Source organism: Capra hircus, chromosome 23 (genome assembly GCF_001704415.2).
Source record: "Capra hircus breed San Clemente chromosome 23, ASM170441v1, whole genome shotgun sequence".
In the NCBI taxonomy this organism is placed as follows: Eukaryota; Metazoa; Chordata; class Mammalia; order Artiodactyla; family Bovidae; genus Capra; species Capra hircus.
This window is the reverse complement of record NC_030830.1, coordinates 6,057,234-6,075,224: the sequence shown is the minus strand read 5'-3', so window position 1 is coordinate 6,075,224 and position 17,991 is coordinate 6,057,234. Positions and strand designations below refer to the sequence as shown.

Here is a 17,991-nt window from a genome sequence, read left to right as displayed (position 1 = left end):
CCTGACTTGCCTCTTGAGAAATCTGTATGCACGTCAGGAGCAACAGTTAGAACTGCACATGGAACAACAGACTGGTTCCAAAGAGGGAAAGGAATACGTCAAGGCTGTATATTGTCACCCTGCTTATTTAACTTATGTGCAGAGTACATCATGAGAAACATTGGGCTGGAAGAAACACAAGCTGGAATCAAGATTGCCAGAAGTATCAATCACCTCAGATATGCAGATGACACCACCCTTATGGCAGAAAGTGAAGAACTAAAGAGCCTCTTGATGAAAGCTAAAGAGGAACATGAAAAAGTTGGCTTGAGGCTCGACATTCAGAAAACGAAGATAATGGCATCTGGTCCCATCACTTCATGGGAAATAGATGGGGAAACAGTGGAAACAGTGGCTGACTTTATTTTTGGTGGCTCCAAAATCACTGCAGATGGTGACTGCAGCCAGAAATTTAAAGACACTCCTTGGAAGTAAAGTTTGACTAACCTAGACAGCATATTAAAAAGCAGAGACATTACTTTGCCAAGTCAAGGCTATGGTTTTTCCGGTAGTCATACATGGATGTGAGAGTTGGACTATAAAGCAAGCTGAGCACCAAAGAATTGATGCTTTTGAACTGTGGTGATGGAGAAGACTCTTGAGAGTCCCTTGGACTGCAAGGAGATCCAACCAGTCCATCCTAAAGGAAATCAGTCCTGAATATTCATTGGAAAGACTTATGTTGAAGCTGAAACTCCAATACTTTGGCCACCTGATGCGAAGAACTGACTCATTTGAAAAGACCCTGATGCTGGCAAAAATTGAAGGTGGGAGGAGATGTTTGGATGGCTTCACCAATTTAATGGACATGAGTTTGAGAAAACTCTGCGAGTTGGTGATAGACAGGGAGGCCTGGAGTGCTGCAGTCCATGGGGTTGCCAAGAGTCAGACACGACTGAGCAACTGAACTGAAAATGTAGGAATTCTTCAAATTAAGAAAATTCTATTTATATAAACTATAAAAACAAACAAACCCACCTCAATGCCAAAATTCTTAGCACTGCTTTTGAATTTAGCTTCATCATATGTATTTAAAATGTGCCTAGGAAGCAAGAATGTTTATTATACTGCTTTAAAATTTTAGGCAACATAATTGTAAGAGGTGTGAAACAAAGTTAAAACTTATTTTGAGAAATCTGACAGACAATGGCCCTCATTTTCAACAACCATTTTGTTAGACCAATACAATTCCTATGATGAGTTTCCAGAACTCTTTTCAAATACATCTTGGGGTATAAAACATAGTTTTATTGTTGTTGCAATATCTGTTACTTAATCTGCAGGCAAGAATAAATGTACACTGAAGCAGAGCCTGCTGGGACAGAGGCATATTCTAAAGGTCATAATTTAGATTGGGGCTCACAGGCCCAGATGACAGGCTTTCACCAAGCCCCAGGTTTGGAGCCGGGGCTGGGTAACAGCAGGCTCCCGAACTCCTTAGACTATCTTCCTCACGCACCGCTGTCCTACCGACCTCATGGCTCCCAGATCGTCACCGAGCAGGCCTTGAAAAACATGAACGCAGTGCTTTAAATTCCAACATTAAGACCTTTTTTCACAAATGAAGCATCTGTAGCCTCAGGTAATACTGCACATCATCACAGGTGCAACTGTGGGTCCCCTCCCCATTTTTCTAAATAAGGCAAGCCTCTCAGGACAGGAAGCAATCATTTCCAAAGAGTCAACTTAAGTACGTTCAAGTCTGAATTTGGTTCTCCTGTGAAGCCCAGACCTCCCGCGGTTTGGTCCCGGGCGGAGGTCTCTGTAAGGAGCAGGGCCCAGGGGACACAGAGGCCGGTTCACACACAAACCTGGGCTGAGGCCTCCGGGGCTCAAGGGCTTCGCCCAAGCCAAGCTCTCAGGACTGACTTGTAACATGATATGCTTCTCAGAAGCTGTCATACCCACCTTTACGAACTTTGCCCTTTTCTGTCCTTATGCTAAATATACTTACCTGTAGTGTTCTTAAGTACTGAATCTTCTCAAAATAGCTACAAAATTATTCCTCCTAAGCTGGAAAAATTGGTCTCTTGGCTATTTCCCTTGGCAGTAACTATAAAGCCCTGATTTCTCAAAAAGACAGGGGGTGGGGGTGAGTGTGGAAGGAATGTTAACCTCAGGCTCTTTTTCGAATGCAGGATGCTGGTCACTACATGACATAAAGAAACCACCGCTAAAGCAATGGTAAAGTCAGTAAACAACTTTACTGAAACATTTCATAACACAGAAAATCTGTCTGAAGTGTAATTTTACTGTCTTACACAAGGAGGACAGACCCATTTTCAAAGACTAATATGAATACAATAAATATGGAGTTTACATACTAATTTATACACAGAAACTCTGCCCCACAGCCATAAAAATTTAATATTTAACAGTGCAACATATAATTTAATCATTGGATTTGACAGGTTTTTCTTGCTAAACACAAATAACTACCTGGCTTTCATGTACATATATAATATATACTTTATGTATATAGATATTCAACAATCTGTACAGTTTCTAAACATAAAACTCCTAAAAGGCACAATTGTCTATACAACATGTACAAAAATGGCTGGAGCTGACACAAAATAATTATTGGTCAAAAGTTCATGATTGCACAAAGATTAGTCATGAGTTTATGTCAGAAAAATGTGCTTTAAGGAAAGGAGGGTTTTCAAAGAAACCTGTAAGTGTTTATATAAAAAAACCAAAAAAACAAAAAACAACAACAAAAAAACCCCAAACCAAACCACCCCCCCCTGAATAAACAGCCCCTAGGTGGCGATCACGAGCCTGTCCTCATCCTCGTCGCTACTCACGTCGCTGAACTGAGTGACCGGCCTCCGGGGCGGGGGCCGGGGTCCCTCCGGGTCCAGGAGGAGCCTCGGCCGGCCCGGCGGGGGCGGGGGCGCCGAGGCTGGTTTGCAGGGCGCGCCAGAGGTGTCGTGCCGGGGCTTCGGGTGATTCGCCGAGGCCCCCTTCCCCGTGTCCTTAGGACTGGAGCTGTCCCGCCTTGCCTGGTCTCTGGCCGGGGCAGGCGGATCTAGACCCTTCTGTGCGCTTTCCCGCTGGACTCTGGGTGAGCCCTGCGGGGATGGGGTCCCACCGCCGGGATGCGCCCCGGCAGAAGGCTGCGTGGGTGGCGCCTCCCGGGGAGCCCTGTTTTGCGGAGCGGGCATCTCGGGGGCGCCCTGGGCGTCCACAGGGACCTGGCTCACGGAGGGGATGAGCGTGGGCAGGGCGATGTTTAGAATTTGGAGGCCCGGGATGGGCGTGGGGGGCGCGGGGCTGCTCTGGGAGGCGGGGTTGGCGGCCACCACCTGCAGCCCCACGGCATTGAGGGCCAGCCCCGGCGGGCGCACGGGCGGGCCGAGGCTGGCGCTGGCCAGGCCCACGATGTTGACGGTCTCCATGCTCAGGGCCGGCAGGGGCTGCAGCGTCGGCACGCGGATCTGGCCGATGGGGATACAGGGCACCACGCTGCTCAGTTCGGTCACGCCCGCGGGGCTGGCAGCGCCTGGCACGTCCGCGCTCAAGTCCCCGGGGGTGCCCAGTGGTCTGTGGATGACGTTGACAGCCGGGATGGTGAGCTGCACTGGCCCGGCCTGGATGGGGACGAAGGTGGAGTAGGTGAGGCCAGCGGGGACCACCTGGATGCCCCCGACCGGAACCATGTTATAGGGTGTCCTTGACTGCTGCTGGGAATGCAGAGGCAGGTGGCTGAACAGGTGCGTCTGAGGAGAAGGCAGGCCTGCGGGTGGAGGCAGGGCAGCTTGCGGCTTCTGCTCTTGAGGGCCGGGCCGAGGCGAGGTGGACGGAGGAGCCCCTCCTGGCTGAGGGCTGCGCTCAGATGCCGGGGTAGGAGGAAGGCTCAGGCATGGAGGGCCCTGAAAGACAAGATGGAATCACCTCTTGATGGCTCAGCTTCTTTATTAGTCACCGTGAAAAAGTTTTAGCTCTTGTAAAAAGTCTCTTCTGTCCTGAGATAAAAGTGTGTAACAAGGATTTCATAAAAATAAGCTTGCTAAATGTTGGTATGTTGATTTTAAAAGCAAAATTCCTATTACACCATTTAAGCTCTTTATTTTCTAGAATAAGTAACCACCACAGATTCTGTATAGTACTTAATTTTCAAACAGATTTCCTGGATATCATCTCATTTATATCAAAATTAACCCTGAGAGGCCGCCATAATTATCTTCTTCTTCCACTGCTATTATTATTGCTGGCACCTCTAGCTCCACCCTAGTTTAGAGATTGGGGATTACTGAGAAATTCTGAGATCTTAGTTGGCCATGAGTATCGACTCAAGGGGGAAAAATTAACTGGAGGACTACTCATTTATGAAATAAAGAGCTTCCATTAACGAAGAGGTCTGCAGTTTTCATTTGTTCATATATTTTAAGTGGATGAAATGTCTACTGAAAACTGATCTCCAGACACCCATAGGTGTGCGAGAGATTTAGGGACAGAAGCTTAGAGCACAGGTGACTAATAGGAAAGGAATGAAATGTTAGTGGAGGAGTAAATCCTGCCAATTTTCCCACCCAGGATTATCATCTAAATATTCACTTGTCCTCATTACAGAACTCCATTAATGTATATACTAATTTAAATATTAATGCTACTTAAATATGAATGTAATTTAATTAAATAATATTAACGTAGGATAGGCTCTAGTGAATTCAAGCTTAGTCTTCCGAGTTTTCTCTAGTGTTACCCAGCAAACTAAAATCTGCCACATTTAGAAATAAATCCTATGGTGATCCTCCGTTCATCCCAGAGGTGAGAGAACTGTCCATGAGAGAAAACAGGTTTCTCAGGAGCCTGCCAGCGGTGTAAAAGCAGGAAGTCATTCACTGCTCACATGGAGGGTGACTTTCCTGAGTCCTGAGTCTGGTTCTGAGCTAGTTCTTGGGCAGGAAGCTTTCCTAAGTGGTGACAGCAAGTTGATGATTCAAGCAAAGTGAACTTTTTAGTATTTTTTTTTCTTTTGGGTGGGGGGGGGGTGGGGGTGTCAAACTGGTAGCTGCCTTGTCAATAAGGGTAGCATACAAACTGTTTGGATAATAAGTGCAAATCCATCATATCAATGCCAGTGGAAGATCATCTCAGAGGAAGCCATGGAAAATGGAGGTCCCGAGACTCATATTCTCCACTGGCACACAAATATTTTTTATTCCAAGGTATTTATAAAAAACCAAATAGTAGTAAATGAGCATACTGCAAAGATTACTTGGTTCTTTTACAGATTCATCAATAGATGAACTTTGACTAAGATACATAACACGAATCCAAAGGGCATAAACGTCCCTTAGCCTTAAATCCAACAAAAGAAAATAAGGTTAAAAAAAAACAAAACAAAACTGATGTAGCTACTAATGAGCCATTTCATACAGTAACTCCTGAAGTCAAAAGGAAAACGGCTACGGATCCATTACCTGCGTTAAAGCCACAGCCTGTCCTGCCGCAGAGCCGCTCAGCACCTCCTCCGGGTCGGGGTAGTCCACAGACATCTGGAGACACGGGGACCTGGGCGCCCCCTCGGGTGGGCGGGCGGCCGCCTCTGCATCGCCCGCGGGCCGCGGCCCGGCGCTGCTGGGGGACCCCGGGCTCCCGCCGCGGTCCGACTGCAGCGCGCTCAGCACCGTCATCTTGGTGGGCAGAGCCCTCGGCAGCACATCCATCGCGTCCGCGGGGCCCCCGGGAGAGCCCTGGGGGGCGCCGGCGTCCTCGTCCGCACCCGTGGGGTCTCCAGAGCCGCCCCTGGCCGGCAGGTGCTGCGGGCTGGCGGCGGCCGAGGGCGCGGCCGACAGCACCGACTCGGCCTGGCTGTCTTCGTCCTCCTCCTCGTTCTCGATGTCGTCGTCCTCGGCGCCATCGGATTCCTCCGGGTCGTATCCAGACCTCTCGAAACTGAACCTCTGTTTCTCGTCTGAGGAAAAACAACCGAGAGGGGATGTTATAGATGCTTGTGCAAGTTTAATGGAGGGCATCTTCTTTTTTATAAGTTTGGCAATGCTGCGAGGAATATTCAAGGCCAGGACGCTGCCTACACAGAGCCCCCAGTTTAGTCGGGGAGGATGACACGGGGAGGAAGACAGTCAGGACAGCGGGGATCAGAGGGATGCGCCGGCAGAGGAGGGGAGTGGCCAGGAGGGCTTCCTGGAGGACGCGGACGGTGGACGAACCTCGCCAGAGCAGACGGGCAGAGGATGATACATAGTGCAGACCAGAAACAGAAGCCTCAAATTTTATACCTCCAAAGCAAGCCTGAACTCTACAGAGAACGTGAACCAAGAGTTCACTGCAACGCATTCTCTGAGCGCTTCTCTACTTGCTTGTACCCGCCCTTTTGTTGAACAAATTAAAATGAAACCAAAATACTGGTGGCATTTCATATTTGCAAACAATAATTTTCCATGATATTTACACAGCATTTTAGGCATGTTTCTGCTGTTCTCTGAGTAGTAATATTCTGTAATTTTTTTTTCCATGATGACTTCGCCCATTTCTCATAGGAGATGGAATATTAGTTAAAAGTCATTAATATCAGCCATATAATGTCACATGAGACCATGTTTAACAAGGAATAGTCAAGATAGCCCAGGGAATAGTTTTAAAATTCTTATAAGCACATGCAAGACTGGATTTAAAACCTTGTCTATTCAAAACTTGCAAAATCAGAGGCACTTTCCCTTAGAAAGCTAATAGAGTTTAAACAGTTAAACGGAAGAGCAATGTAAAATCTCCACCCCATTCACTGTCGCTGAGCTATACGACATTCAGCTTTGCTGCAATGCAGTCTGCATTTACATGTACTTTTTGAAGAGAAAAAATGTGAACAGAGAAATAACTAACAGGTATCTTTCCTGGGTTTCCCAAATGGTCTGTGTATTAATTTACCTTATTACTCTTTTCTACATTACAAAGATAAGTTCTTAGAAAAGAATCTTGAAGGATCAACACCAACACATTTATGGATGATTATTTCTAGGAGACAGAACAGATTAGAACTTAAAAAAAAAAAAATCTCAATCACATGTTACTTTTGTGCTTAAAACATTCACACACAAAACATACATGTAGGCTCCTAATATGTGATTTCATGCCTTCTGTTTTATGGGTTCTACCATTTTGTTACAAAATAACAGATAAAATAGCACCATCTATTGAATTCCACCAGGTGCCCACACTGGACGTGGGGTGGGCACGGTCTGGGTAGGTACTCTGCCCCCTCTGTGATACCCTGTCTGATGTTTGAAATTCTAAACTTAGACCATCACCCCTCATATGTTTTGAATTTGCCACATGAATGCCAAATCAGATATATTTTTAGGATTTTAATAAGAGAAAAAAATTCTTTCATAAGAGAAAGTAGAAAAGAAAAGAGAAGAAACTGAGGCGAAGGATCAGAGGCCAGTCCTGCCGCCAAGACCAACTACAGTGAGACTTGCTCAAAACCTACTACTGTTTTCTTTTTTTTTTAAGAACAGGCCTAACTTTAAATTTATAACTCTTCCCAAATCCATTGTAAGGCTGAAGTCCCATCAAACAGCTCAAGCTCCAGGGAGCGTCTGTATAAGAGAAGGGAGACGAGCTTGAGTCATCCGGGGCAGATGCAGCAGGACATGGTCAGAGGCCGGCTAAACGGTGGACAGACTGGTCAGGGCCGAGCGCGGGCGGGGGGGCTGGGTGGACCCTCTGAGGCTGCCTCTTCTTTCCGGCTGTAGATGATGATCACCGTTCAACCCCACAGAAAAGTGGACTAAGCATCCACGGTGGTCGGGATCCAGGGGAGAGAAGCAGCATTGAGGAGGGGCAGGGAACCCCCCGCACCCCCTCCCTTCTCTCCATAGGGAACAAACACTCCGTCCTGTGAAGAGGGGCGCTGAAGCATCGCCACCCTGGGACGCTGGAGAGAATTCACTGCGGTGAGGAAATGGAGTGAGTAAGAGGAAAAACACAACTCTACTCCCTAAGGAGGGACAGGGTTGCCAGCTGAGTCCACCACAACAGCTGAGCTGGGGCAGGAGAACAAGAGGGCCAGAGCCCAGGGACCCGAGGACAGGGTGCCTGCAGGAGGCTGGGGCAGGGCCAGAACAGTGCCACCCCATCCTCCTCCTCACCCCCCAATGCCAGGCTAAGGCACCTCAAGTGAGAGCTAACAGCAAAATACTGCAGGAAGGGCACCAGGAGAAGAACAGAACGTGTCCAGCACCCTCTCTGATGCACAGCGCCAAGGGAAGACCTAAAACGGGAATCGAACAAGCATTTCTCTTACAATCCAACCCGCACCCCAAACAAGAAATGCCTCTTTAGGAATCTGAAGCCTTTTGTGCTCTGATGGTAGTAATCTTAACAGCAACAGAGCTCTCCAACCCAGTCCAGCTCCTGACCGGAAATAGCAAGGCTTCAACTCTCACTTGAAGGGACTTGCCAGGCATAAACGCTATTTACATTGGTCTTGATTGTCTTATGCAAGATGTCTAGCTCTCAATAAAAATTACAAGCCATACAAAAAGGCAAGAAAAAAGTACTCAGAAGAGGAAAAGCAATCAGAACCAGTCAGATATGGTGCAGATGTTAGAGCTTTCAGAGAATTTAAAATAATTGATCAATATAGTATGTTAAAAGCTCTGATGAGAATGGTGAGCAACATAGAATACCAAGTGGGAATTTCAGCTGTGAGAAGAAACTATGGGAAAAAAAAAAAAAATGAAATGCTACTGATGAAAGACACAGTAATAATCATAGGAAAACAAAACAGAATTCTATGCCCACTGAAAGGAATTTTCAATGATGAAAACTTTCTTAAAAAACAAAAACTCACAAATGACACTAAAAGCATAATTAGTTTACAAAAATGGATAAACTAGGCTTCATCAATATTAAGAAAACTTTGCTCTGAGATAGACACTGTAAAAGAGAGTAAGATAAGCCACAGACTGGAAGAAAACATCTGAAAATCACATTTCTGACAAACGGATTATATTCAGAATATATTGAAAACTACCCAATTCAACAATAAGAAAGCAAACAACCCACTTAAAAAAATGGGCAAAACCTTTGAAGACACTTCACCAAAGACAACTGGAAAGCAAGCAGCACACAGAAGCATGCTCCATGTCATCAATCTCCAGGGAAATGCAAATTAAACCCACAATGAAATGCCACTACACACCTGTTAGAATAAATGGTCTAGACACTTTGAAAAACAGTTTGATAGTTTCTGCCAAAGCCAAATATACACCAAGCTAACGACCCAGCAATTCTACTTCTAGTATCAAACCCTGCAGAAATGGAAACTTCATTCACATAAAAACCTATATATGAATGTTTTATAGCAATGGTATTTATGACTGCCAAATACTGGAAGAAACTCAGATTATCATTCAAGTAGTCAGTGGATAAGAAGCTATGACACATTAAGACAATAGAATACTACTCAGCAATATAAAGGAATTGACTCCCACAAAAACATGGATAAATCTCACATGTATTTTGCTAAGTGAAAGAAGCCAGACCCCAAAAGCTACTTATTCTGACTCCTTTCATATGAGACTCAGGAAAACAGAGAAATACAGGGAGGAAAAGAGATCAGTAGTTCCTAGGGGCTCTTACGGGGGTGGGGGAGGAGCAGTTATCTGTATATAAGTGGCACAGGAGACTTTCAGGGTGATAGGACTATTCTACATGGAATTGTGGGGTGGATATACAATCCTAAAGGAAATCAACCCTGAACATCATTGAAAGGACTGATGCTGAAGCTGAAGCTCCAATACTTTGGCCACCTGATGCCAAGAGCGGACTCACTTGGAAAAGACCCTGATGCTGGGAGATTGAATGTGGGAGGAAGAGGGGGCCACAGAGGATGAGATGGTTGGATGGCATCACTGACTCGATGGAAATGAGTTTGAGCAAGTTCTGGGAGTTGGTGATGGACAGGGAAGCCTGGTGTGCTGTAGTCCATGGGTTGCAAAGAGTTGGACACACTTAGTACTTGAACAACAACATATATAATTCTACACATTTGTCAAAAACCATAGAACTGTACACCATAAAGTGAATTTTATGGTATGTAAATAAAAGCATAATTAACCAGGACATGGGAAAAATTCAAGATGAAATGCAAGGTCAGACTGATGACTTGAGCATAAATAAATCCCACAACCATGACCTAGGGAACCTTGGCAGAAAGGGTTCTGACCAGATAATATGAAAAAGTGAAAGTCATTCAGTTGTGTCCAACTCTTTGAGACCCCATGGACTGTAGCCTGCCAGGCTCCTCTGTCCAAGGAATTCTTCAGGCCAGAATACCAGAATGTGTTGCCATTCTCTTCTCCAGGGGATCTTTCCAACCCTGGGATTGAACCCAGGTCTCCCACGTGGCAGGCAGATTCTTTACCAGCTGAGCCACAAGGGAAGCCCAAGAATACTGGAGTGGGCCGCCTATCCCTCCTCCAGTGGATCTTCCTGACTCAGGAATCGAAGTGAGATCTCCTGCATTGCAGGCGGATTCTTTACCAGCTGAGCTACGAGGGAGATAATATGGCAAAAGACAAAAAGACCTGCCCAGAGACACTGTGCTGTGATTATAAATCCGTTTTCACAGGCGGGCCAGCATTTCTGGAACTAGTTTATTGGTATACTAGAGTGGGACAAATGGGTGGACATCCTGTAGATGAGAACCAGGTTTCTCACTGTAGGAGAAAGGAAAAAAGGAAATGGAACAAGCTAGACAGAATAAACTCTGCGGGGCTGGACTGGAACTAGAATTAGCAGTATGGACTCCTGTTCTCATTTGTGTGTGTGTGTGTGTGTGTGTGTGTGTGTGTGTGTCTATGTGTGTACACAGAAATAAATACAGATGTGTGTACATATGATTTAGTATACATATGGTTATTTCCCAGCTCTATCCAACAAGAGGGGTTAGAAGCACTGACAGGTTAGCAGCCAGAAATGCGTCACCTAGTGGCTAGATCTTGGTTCCTAAACACCATTCTCCAATAAAAGGAACCAGGGGTCCCTGGAGAAATGGTCAGTTCCAGGCCTGGAACATCTTGAGGTGTCAAAGAGTAAAGAATAGCTTAAAGAAAAATAATAGTAATAAAAAAGCAGCAGCATATTGAAAGGGCATAGGAAAGACCTCAAAGAGCTCTCAATGGCCACTGAGAACTTGAGCTACATGATAAATAACAGTACTGGGCCTGCAACCCAAAGAATTAAGTCCACAGCCTTAAGTCCATATGGAAGTCATGAATAAATGGATGGATGGATGAACAAATGGAGAAATGGTAACTTTTCGGTGCAGAAAAACTCTGATTAATACATTAGAACACCACAGTAATACCACAGGCAAGGTCCATCAATGCATAAACAGAATATCTACATAGTTTGAAGGTATCTCCACCCATGTTTAATATGTATAAAGGGAACAAGAGTTAAGTTTACAGTAGCGAATCCTGGCAGACATCACCTTGGCCAAGGAATGGAGGCTCACGTGACCCATGAAACGTAGTGACATACGGTACCTGATGTGATGCCCCAAGAAGGTCACAGTCTCCCTATGGCGCCTCCCCAAGAATGTATAACCTCAGTCCAGCCAGGAGCATGTAACAGAAAACCTCAAGCTGAGAAAATTCTAGAAATAACTGACATGGACTCTATCAATGTTGAGGTCATGAGAGACAGGGAAGGCTGGGGGGGCTATGATAGCTGGATGCGATGTGGGCTCCTGAAGGACAGCCTGGGATGGGAAAGGCCATCAGAGGGAAAACCAGCAAGTCCTGCTCTCCAGCTGGCAGTCCTGAGCTGGGGTTGGGTTCTTAGTATCGACGAGTGTTGTATGGTCATGTAAGATGCTCGAATAGGGGAGGCCGGATAGAGTATACGCTCCACTAGCTTTTCAACTTGTCTATGAGACCAAAATAATCTTAAACAAACAAACAAAATGACATCAATCTATTTACCAATGCTCCGGGATCTTCATTTTACTCTGCTGACACCAAGATTCTGTCTCATTCAGAAAAGCGTACACGCCCCCCATCTCCCTGTTGTCCTTATCATGCTCATTCAGACTTCTCTTTCTGACATGCTTTTTTTTTTTCTCTCCGTCTGTTGTTTCATAGGAAACTATTAATTGAGATAAATTCCAACATGGCTCTCGTTTAATTTAAAAGCTCAGGAAATTTCTCCAAAATACACCCTAATGCCCCTGTCTCTCCCCCACCCAAACATACACACACTCTTAAATCTTGTACCCATCTTGCAGTTCTCTCTACCCTGGTTCTAGCCAGCGAGACTGCAGGAGAACCCGGGTAGACTCTATACACAGAGCACTGCTATCTGATTGCAGATAAAAACTAATTAAGGACCTGATTTTTTTTTTCTCAGACAATGATTTTTAAAAAATTTAAAAAGCACTGAATTATTTTACAGGGTGGAGCCCACAGCTCAGAAGTATCAGAACCAAGATTCAAACCCAGGCCGGTCTGGCTCCTGAGTCTGTGCTAAACACTCCATGTTCCAATGTCATATTATAAAAACCCAACTAAAGAATGATCTGAAAGAAGGTCATCAATGAATTATAGTCAATAACCTAGCTTCTAAATATGCATGAGGGAGTTGAATGTTTACACAGACATTAAAAGCTTCAAGTAATTATTTTATTACGAACAGTAGAATGTGTAAAATACAAGCCCGAAGGAGAAAGCAAACTGATAGCCTTTGAAATATCACAACAAATACACTGTATTTTACAGTGAGTATGGAAGTTTAAGAATCAGTTATACTACAAATCTTTAAATTTTTAATTGTACATATAGATATTAAATTTCAGTGTATGCAATTTACATGAAAGGGTATATAAAGAAAACCATATGCTTTTGAATGGGGAAGGAGGTAAAAATACTTGGCTCCATTTTAATCTGTCTTTGCCCGGATGACACACCTCAGGATCAAGGTTCGCAGTATTAGGGGTGGGAAAACTCTGGTGTCTGTAGACCTGGCCTTCTCCCTGCACACAGCCACGTGCCTGCAGCCCACAGAGAACTTCAGAAGAGCTGAGGTTCCTTCCTGCAGTTTTCTGTCCCAAGATAAGGACTGAACAGTGTTTATATCCCTGTGTGCACTGGGTCGTGAAGCTTCTGAAGGAGGAAGACCACTGTCAAAATCTGGAAACTTGAAAATGAGTTTCCGGTCATTCCATACTTATTAAACAGGGTAGATATTCCAGAGTGGCAGAAAGAAGATACAATAGATACCTTAAAGAAGCCTGAGACAAAGGCATCCTTCTAAATACCCAGAGCACCAAAACAAAGCCCAGACCTCTGCCCTCTGCATTTGTGCTTAAAAAAAAAAAAAAAAGCCCTTTCATATTACTGTGTTGTCCCCTTAACCTCCAGAGAAGACTATTCCTATCTACTCAGAACCTGTGCTGATAGAAGACTGGGAGAGTGACCTGCCCACGACCACAAGTCAGCAAGGTCAAGGACACAGATGTGCTAACTACCCCAGAAACTACCATTTCTGACTTTGTGACACTGTGCATTTTGCTACAGGCTGTTGCTAAGCTCAGTAACTACGATGGCACACGACACTGACTTCCTAGTATATATCAGGGGCTGCCAAACCCCACGTGGCTCCCCCTGTTCTTTTACATAAAGTTTTATGGGAACACAGCCAGGCCCCACTGTTGACATACTGTCTATGGCAACTTTTGCGCCACACTCACTGAGTTTCATCGTCATGACAGAGACTGTGCGGCCCATAAAGCCTAAAATATTTATTATCAGGTCTTTTACAGAAGCAGCTTGCCAATATCTTAATGGACTGTCATGTTTAAACCTGACAGCCACTGTGGCAGACCAGACACCAAATTCATCTTACACAAGCAAGTTAAGCGACTTAAATACAGCGGGAAGCCAGAACTTGGAAACAGGGTTTTTCTTTTTTTTTTTAAGAGCCACATCATTATTCCAATCAGATATACTCTGACAACTCTTCCTTCCTTGGTATGTACAGTGTTAGTTCCTCAGGCATGTCTGACTCTTTGCAACTCCATGGGCTGTGGCCTGCCAGGCTCCTCTGTCCATGGAATTCTGCAGGCAAGAAAACTGGAGTGGGTAGCCATTCCCTTCTCCAGGGGATCTTTTTGACCCCAGGGTTCAAACCCGGGTCTCGTGTATTACAGGCAGACTCTTTACCATCTGAGCTACAGGGAATGCTCAGTTAAGTTCAGTGCAGTAGCTCAGTTGTGTCCGACTCTTTGGGACCCCATGAATCGCAGCACGCCAGGCCTCCCTGTCCATCACCATCTCCCGGAGTTCACTCAGACTCATGTCCATCCAGCCATCTCATCCTCTGTCGTCCCTTTCTCCTCCTGCCCCCAATCTCTCCCAGCATCAGAGTCTTTTCCAATGAGTCAACTCTTTGTATGAGGTGGCCAAAGTACTGGAGTTTCAGCTTTAGCATCATTCCTTCCAAAGAACACCCAGGGCTGATCTCCTTTAGAATGGACTGGTTGGATCTCCTTGCAGTCCAAGGGACTCTCAAGAGTCTTCTCCACCACAACAGTTCAAAAGCATCAATTCTTCGGCACTCAGCTTTCTTCACAGTCCAACTCTCACATCCATACATGACCACTGGAAAAACCATAGCCTTGACTAGACGGACCTTTGTTGGGAAAGTAATGTCTCTGCTTTTCAATATGCTATCTAGGTTGGTCATAACTTTCCTTCCAAGGAGTAAGCATCTTTTAATTTCATGGCTGCAATCACCATCTGCAGTGATTTTGGAGCCCCCCAAAATAAAGTCTGACACTGTTTCCACTGTTTCCCCATCTGTTTCCCATGAAGTGATGGGACCAGATGCCATGATCTTTGTTTTCTGAATGTTGAGCTTTAAGCCAACTTTTTCACTCCCCTCTTTCACTTTCATCAAGAGGCTTTTTAGTTCCTCTTCACTTTCTGCCATAAGGGTGGTGTCATCTGCATATCTGAGGTTATTGATACTTTTCCTGGCAATCTTGATTCCAGCTTGTGCTTCTTCCAGCCCAGCATTTCTCATGATGTACTCTGCACAGAAGTTAAATAAGCAGGGTGACAATATACAGCCCTGATGTACTCCTTTTCCTATTTGGAACTCCAGCGGGGTGAAAGCTGTAGGCTACCCCTCTGCAACTCCCAGGGACCCAAGAACAGAAGTAAGGAACCCATACTTACTTAATAAATTCATAGATAAATGGCTTCTAAAAGTTCTATTTAATTTCCCTCCTCCTGGACACACTCTCAACTCATTATAAAGGAAAATTTCCAGTACTCAGTACGAGTCTACATATTTGTAATGTGAATTCTATTTTCTGTAAATTTAAATTTATGAGGGATAAAGAAGGTAAGCAGTGCAGCCATAGTGCTTTTCAAAATTAACTCATCAAACCACTTCCCTGAAGATGGATTATTTCCAAATCCCATTTCATTCAGTTAGATGTGCTGCAGGCTTGCCCTCTCACTGCTGCACAATAGCGACCCCTGCTGGCTGAGTCAGGGGCCTCCCTCAGACTGGCTCCCCTGGGAGGTCGGTGGGGCCTCCTCCATCAACGTCCTGTTGCTGCAATTTCTCTCTCTCCCTTTTTCCCTCATAATTTCTCTGAAATCCAAACAAGGGCAACATGGGGGAAAGTCTTCTAAAGCATGCGACTACAGCAATAATGGGGTTTTGTTAAACTATGTTTTCACCTTAACTATATAATGGGCCAGAGTTTAACGTTTGCTAAGTTGAGGAAGTAAACCAAAAGGCAATCCTATCTGTGTTGCTCACTAGTGACATGAACACTTCTTTATTTTAACTACAGACTCCAAGACCTATCATGGTTTCATATTGTGTGTGGAGGTTTTTCTTAAAAGGAGTAAAAATATCTTCTGCCGACATCCCAGTGACAAAAACATATCCTACAGGTCATTTCGTTTTGAAAGAATTTCATTTAGTTCTTCACTAATTTTAAGGGTAAATGTGATACAGGTTTTAAGTCCTGGGATCTAACCGCTTCTTCTTACATACACCATCCTAAGAACTTCATCACCAACAGTGTTTCCAGTTGCGCTTTGCCACTCTGAATGGTTCTCCCAGCCTGGCAGTGAAGGGCACACATTAACATTTGTAGCACTGAAGCCCAGCAGTCTGTTGACGAAAACATTCTTTGGATCAGAGCATAAAAAGCAAACAGCCAGCGGTGTGACTTTTTGACACAAAAGGTGAATACAAAAGAAGTATTTACTAAGATCCCAAGAACACAGGGACAAAATTCCTGAGACTATATAATTTTGCAAGATTACAGGCAGGCATGCAGCTGGCTGGAGGGTAAGACTTTTCATAAGCACCTACTATGATTACAGCTTGAGGTGCTAGGTTTAAACTAAGTGGAAACTTGAGACGGCAGATGTCCAATGTTTAATGGCTGCCTTAGATAAGATTACAGTCCCCTCTGCTTAATTCAGAATAAATGCTTCCCAACATCTCTAAATTCACTCCATTTGAAAAGTGAGAACAAGAATTTTATCTGCTGAAGGATAAGATGGGCAGCCATACAGCCCACGTTGCTAAGGGGAGTAAAGAGTCAACAGCTCAGGAGTATTTGGTCCTTCATCACAACACCTCCACAGTGACTTATAGTAAGTGCTCCATCAGCCAGGAAACACACACATTAGGCTGGTGTATGACATTTGGGGTAAAGAGCTGGTAGATGAGAAAACAGGTTTAGGACATTCCAAAAAAAAAAGAACAAGGTTGGAGATGATAGCAGGAGAAGAAATACTGTAGATAAGTAGAAATAAACCTAGAGTAAATCTCTGATGAAAATAAGGCAAATATAAAGGAATAATTAAATATGAACATGGAATAAAAAAGCCTGGACTCTTCCCAGAAAAGCCAGAAGCTGACCAAGACATTACCAAACAGTTATGATTTTTCAAATAAATATTATGGTGGGCTACTCTGTAGCAACACTGGCCTTTAGAGAGCCTTTAATTTTGCTGAATAAGTGAAAGCTCAGAGATGATATTTCTTGATGATTATGTGTGCTACAGAAAAGATCAATTAAATTTAAGACCAAGTGCCCCCTGCTCCTCCCCTAATTTTTCCAATAAACCTAAAAACACAATCCTTAGGTTTCTGGTTGCTATTCAGCAAACTCTGGCATTCAGAATCAGGTTCTCCCAAATAACATCCTTGTGGGTTTTTCCCTTTAAAAAGTTTATGCCCATTTCCCAGATGTCTGAGATTAATCAAGGCTTAAATATCTGGAGCAAGTTCTCACGTCTCCTGTTAGCACTGGCTGTTAAGGCTTACGTGACTTTCATCAAGTGTACTGACTCTAACAGTCCTTCCTAAAGTGCTCTAGGACCCCACTTCTGACAGCACGTCCCTGCTGTCCATGGGAAATTTTATTCAGCATCTAGAGAAGAGTTAACATCACAAATCTTCGCATTGATCAAGATGAGGTGTTAGGGTACCAGTTGCTCCTGAACCTGCCTACTTGTCTTTAATCACTGCGCTATCTGGTGGCATCTGTAATCTAGCTGCATAACTGAGAAATCTCCACTTGTTTAGGAAAACCTAGGTGACAAAGGAGATTCCGCTGATAGGAGTTTACTCAGTAATTTTAAACGTGTACTTTTCATCCAGTTGATCAGTAATGTCCCTGGATAAACGCACCTCCGAGGGCCAAATGGAAGGCATCGGAAGAGCCCCTGGAATCACTACCTTTAGGGACACAGGTAAGAAACTTCTAACTGGTAGCCAAACCTTGGCATTTTCCTGAATGTTTCTGTAGGCATGCAGCAGATGGAAGTCCTAGTGCAGTTTCTAGAAGTGCACTGGGCTTAATACCAGAGTTAGATGAAAAGGACAAGAAATGATATCAGGACACCACAAAAGTGCTTAGTAAGACTGTGCATGGTTAAAGGG

At 44.5% G+C, this 17,991-nt stretch overlaps 1 protein-coding gene across 6 annotated transcripts in view; it reads right to left on the bottom strand.

Annotated features, from left to right (window-relative positions):
* Positions 2,225-17,991, bottom strand: part of HIVEP1 (human immunodeficiency virus type I enhancer binding protein 1) — a 136,454-nt gene continuing 120,687 nt past the window's right edge. For all 6 annotated transcript variants that reach the window (XM_018039099.1, XM_018039098.1, XM_018039097.1 and 3 more), the window contains 2 exons: positions 5,469-5,962; positions 2,225-3,914 (listed from right to left, as the gene is read on the bottom strand). In XM_018039099.1, coding sequence (XP_017894588.1) covers positions 2,802-3,914; positions 5,469-5,962 — 1,607 coding nt within the window. In that variant the 3' untranslated portion in view covers positions 2,225-2,801. The remainder of the gene's footprint in view (positions 3,915-5,468; positions 5,963-17,991) is intronic.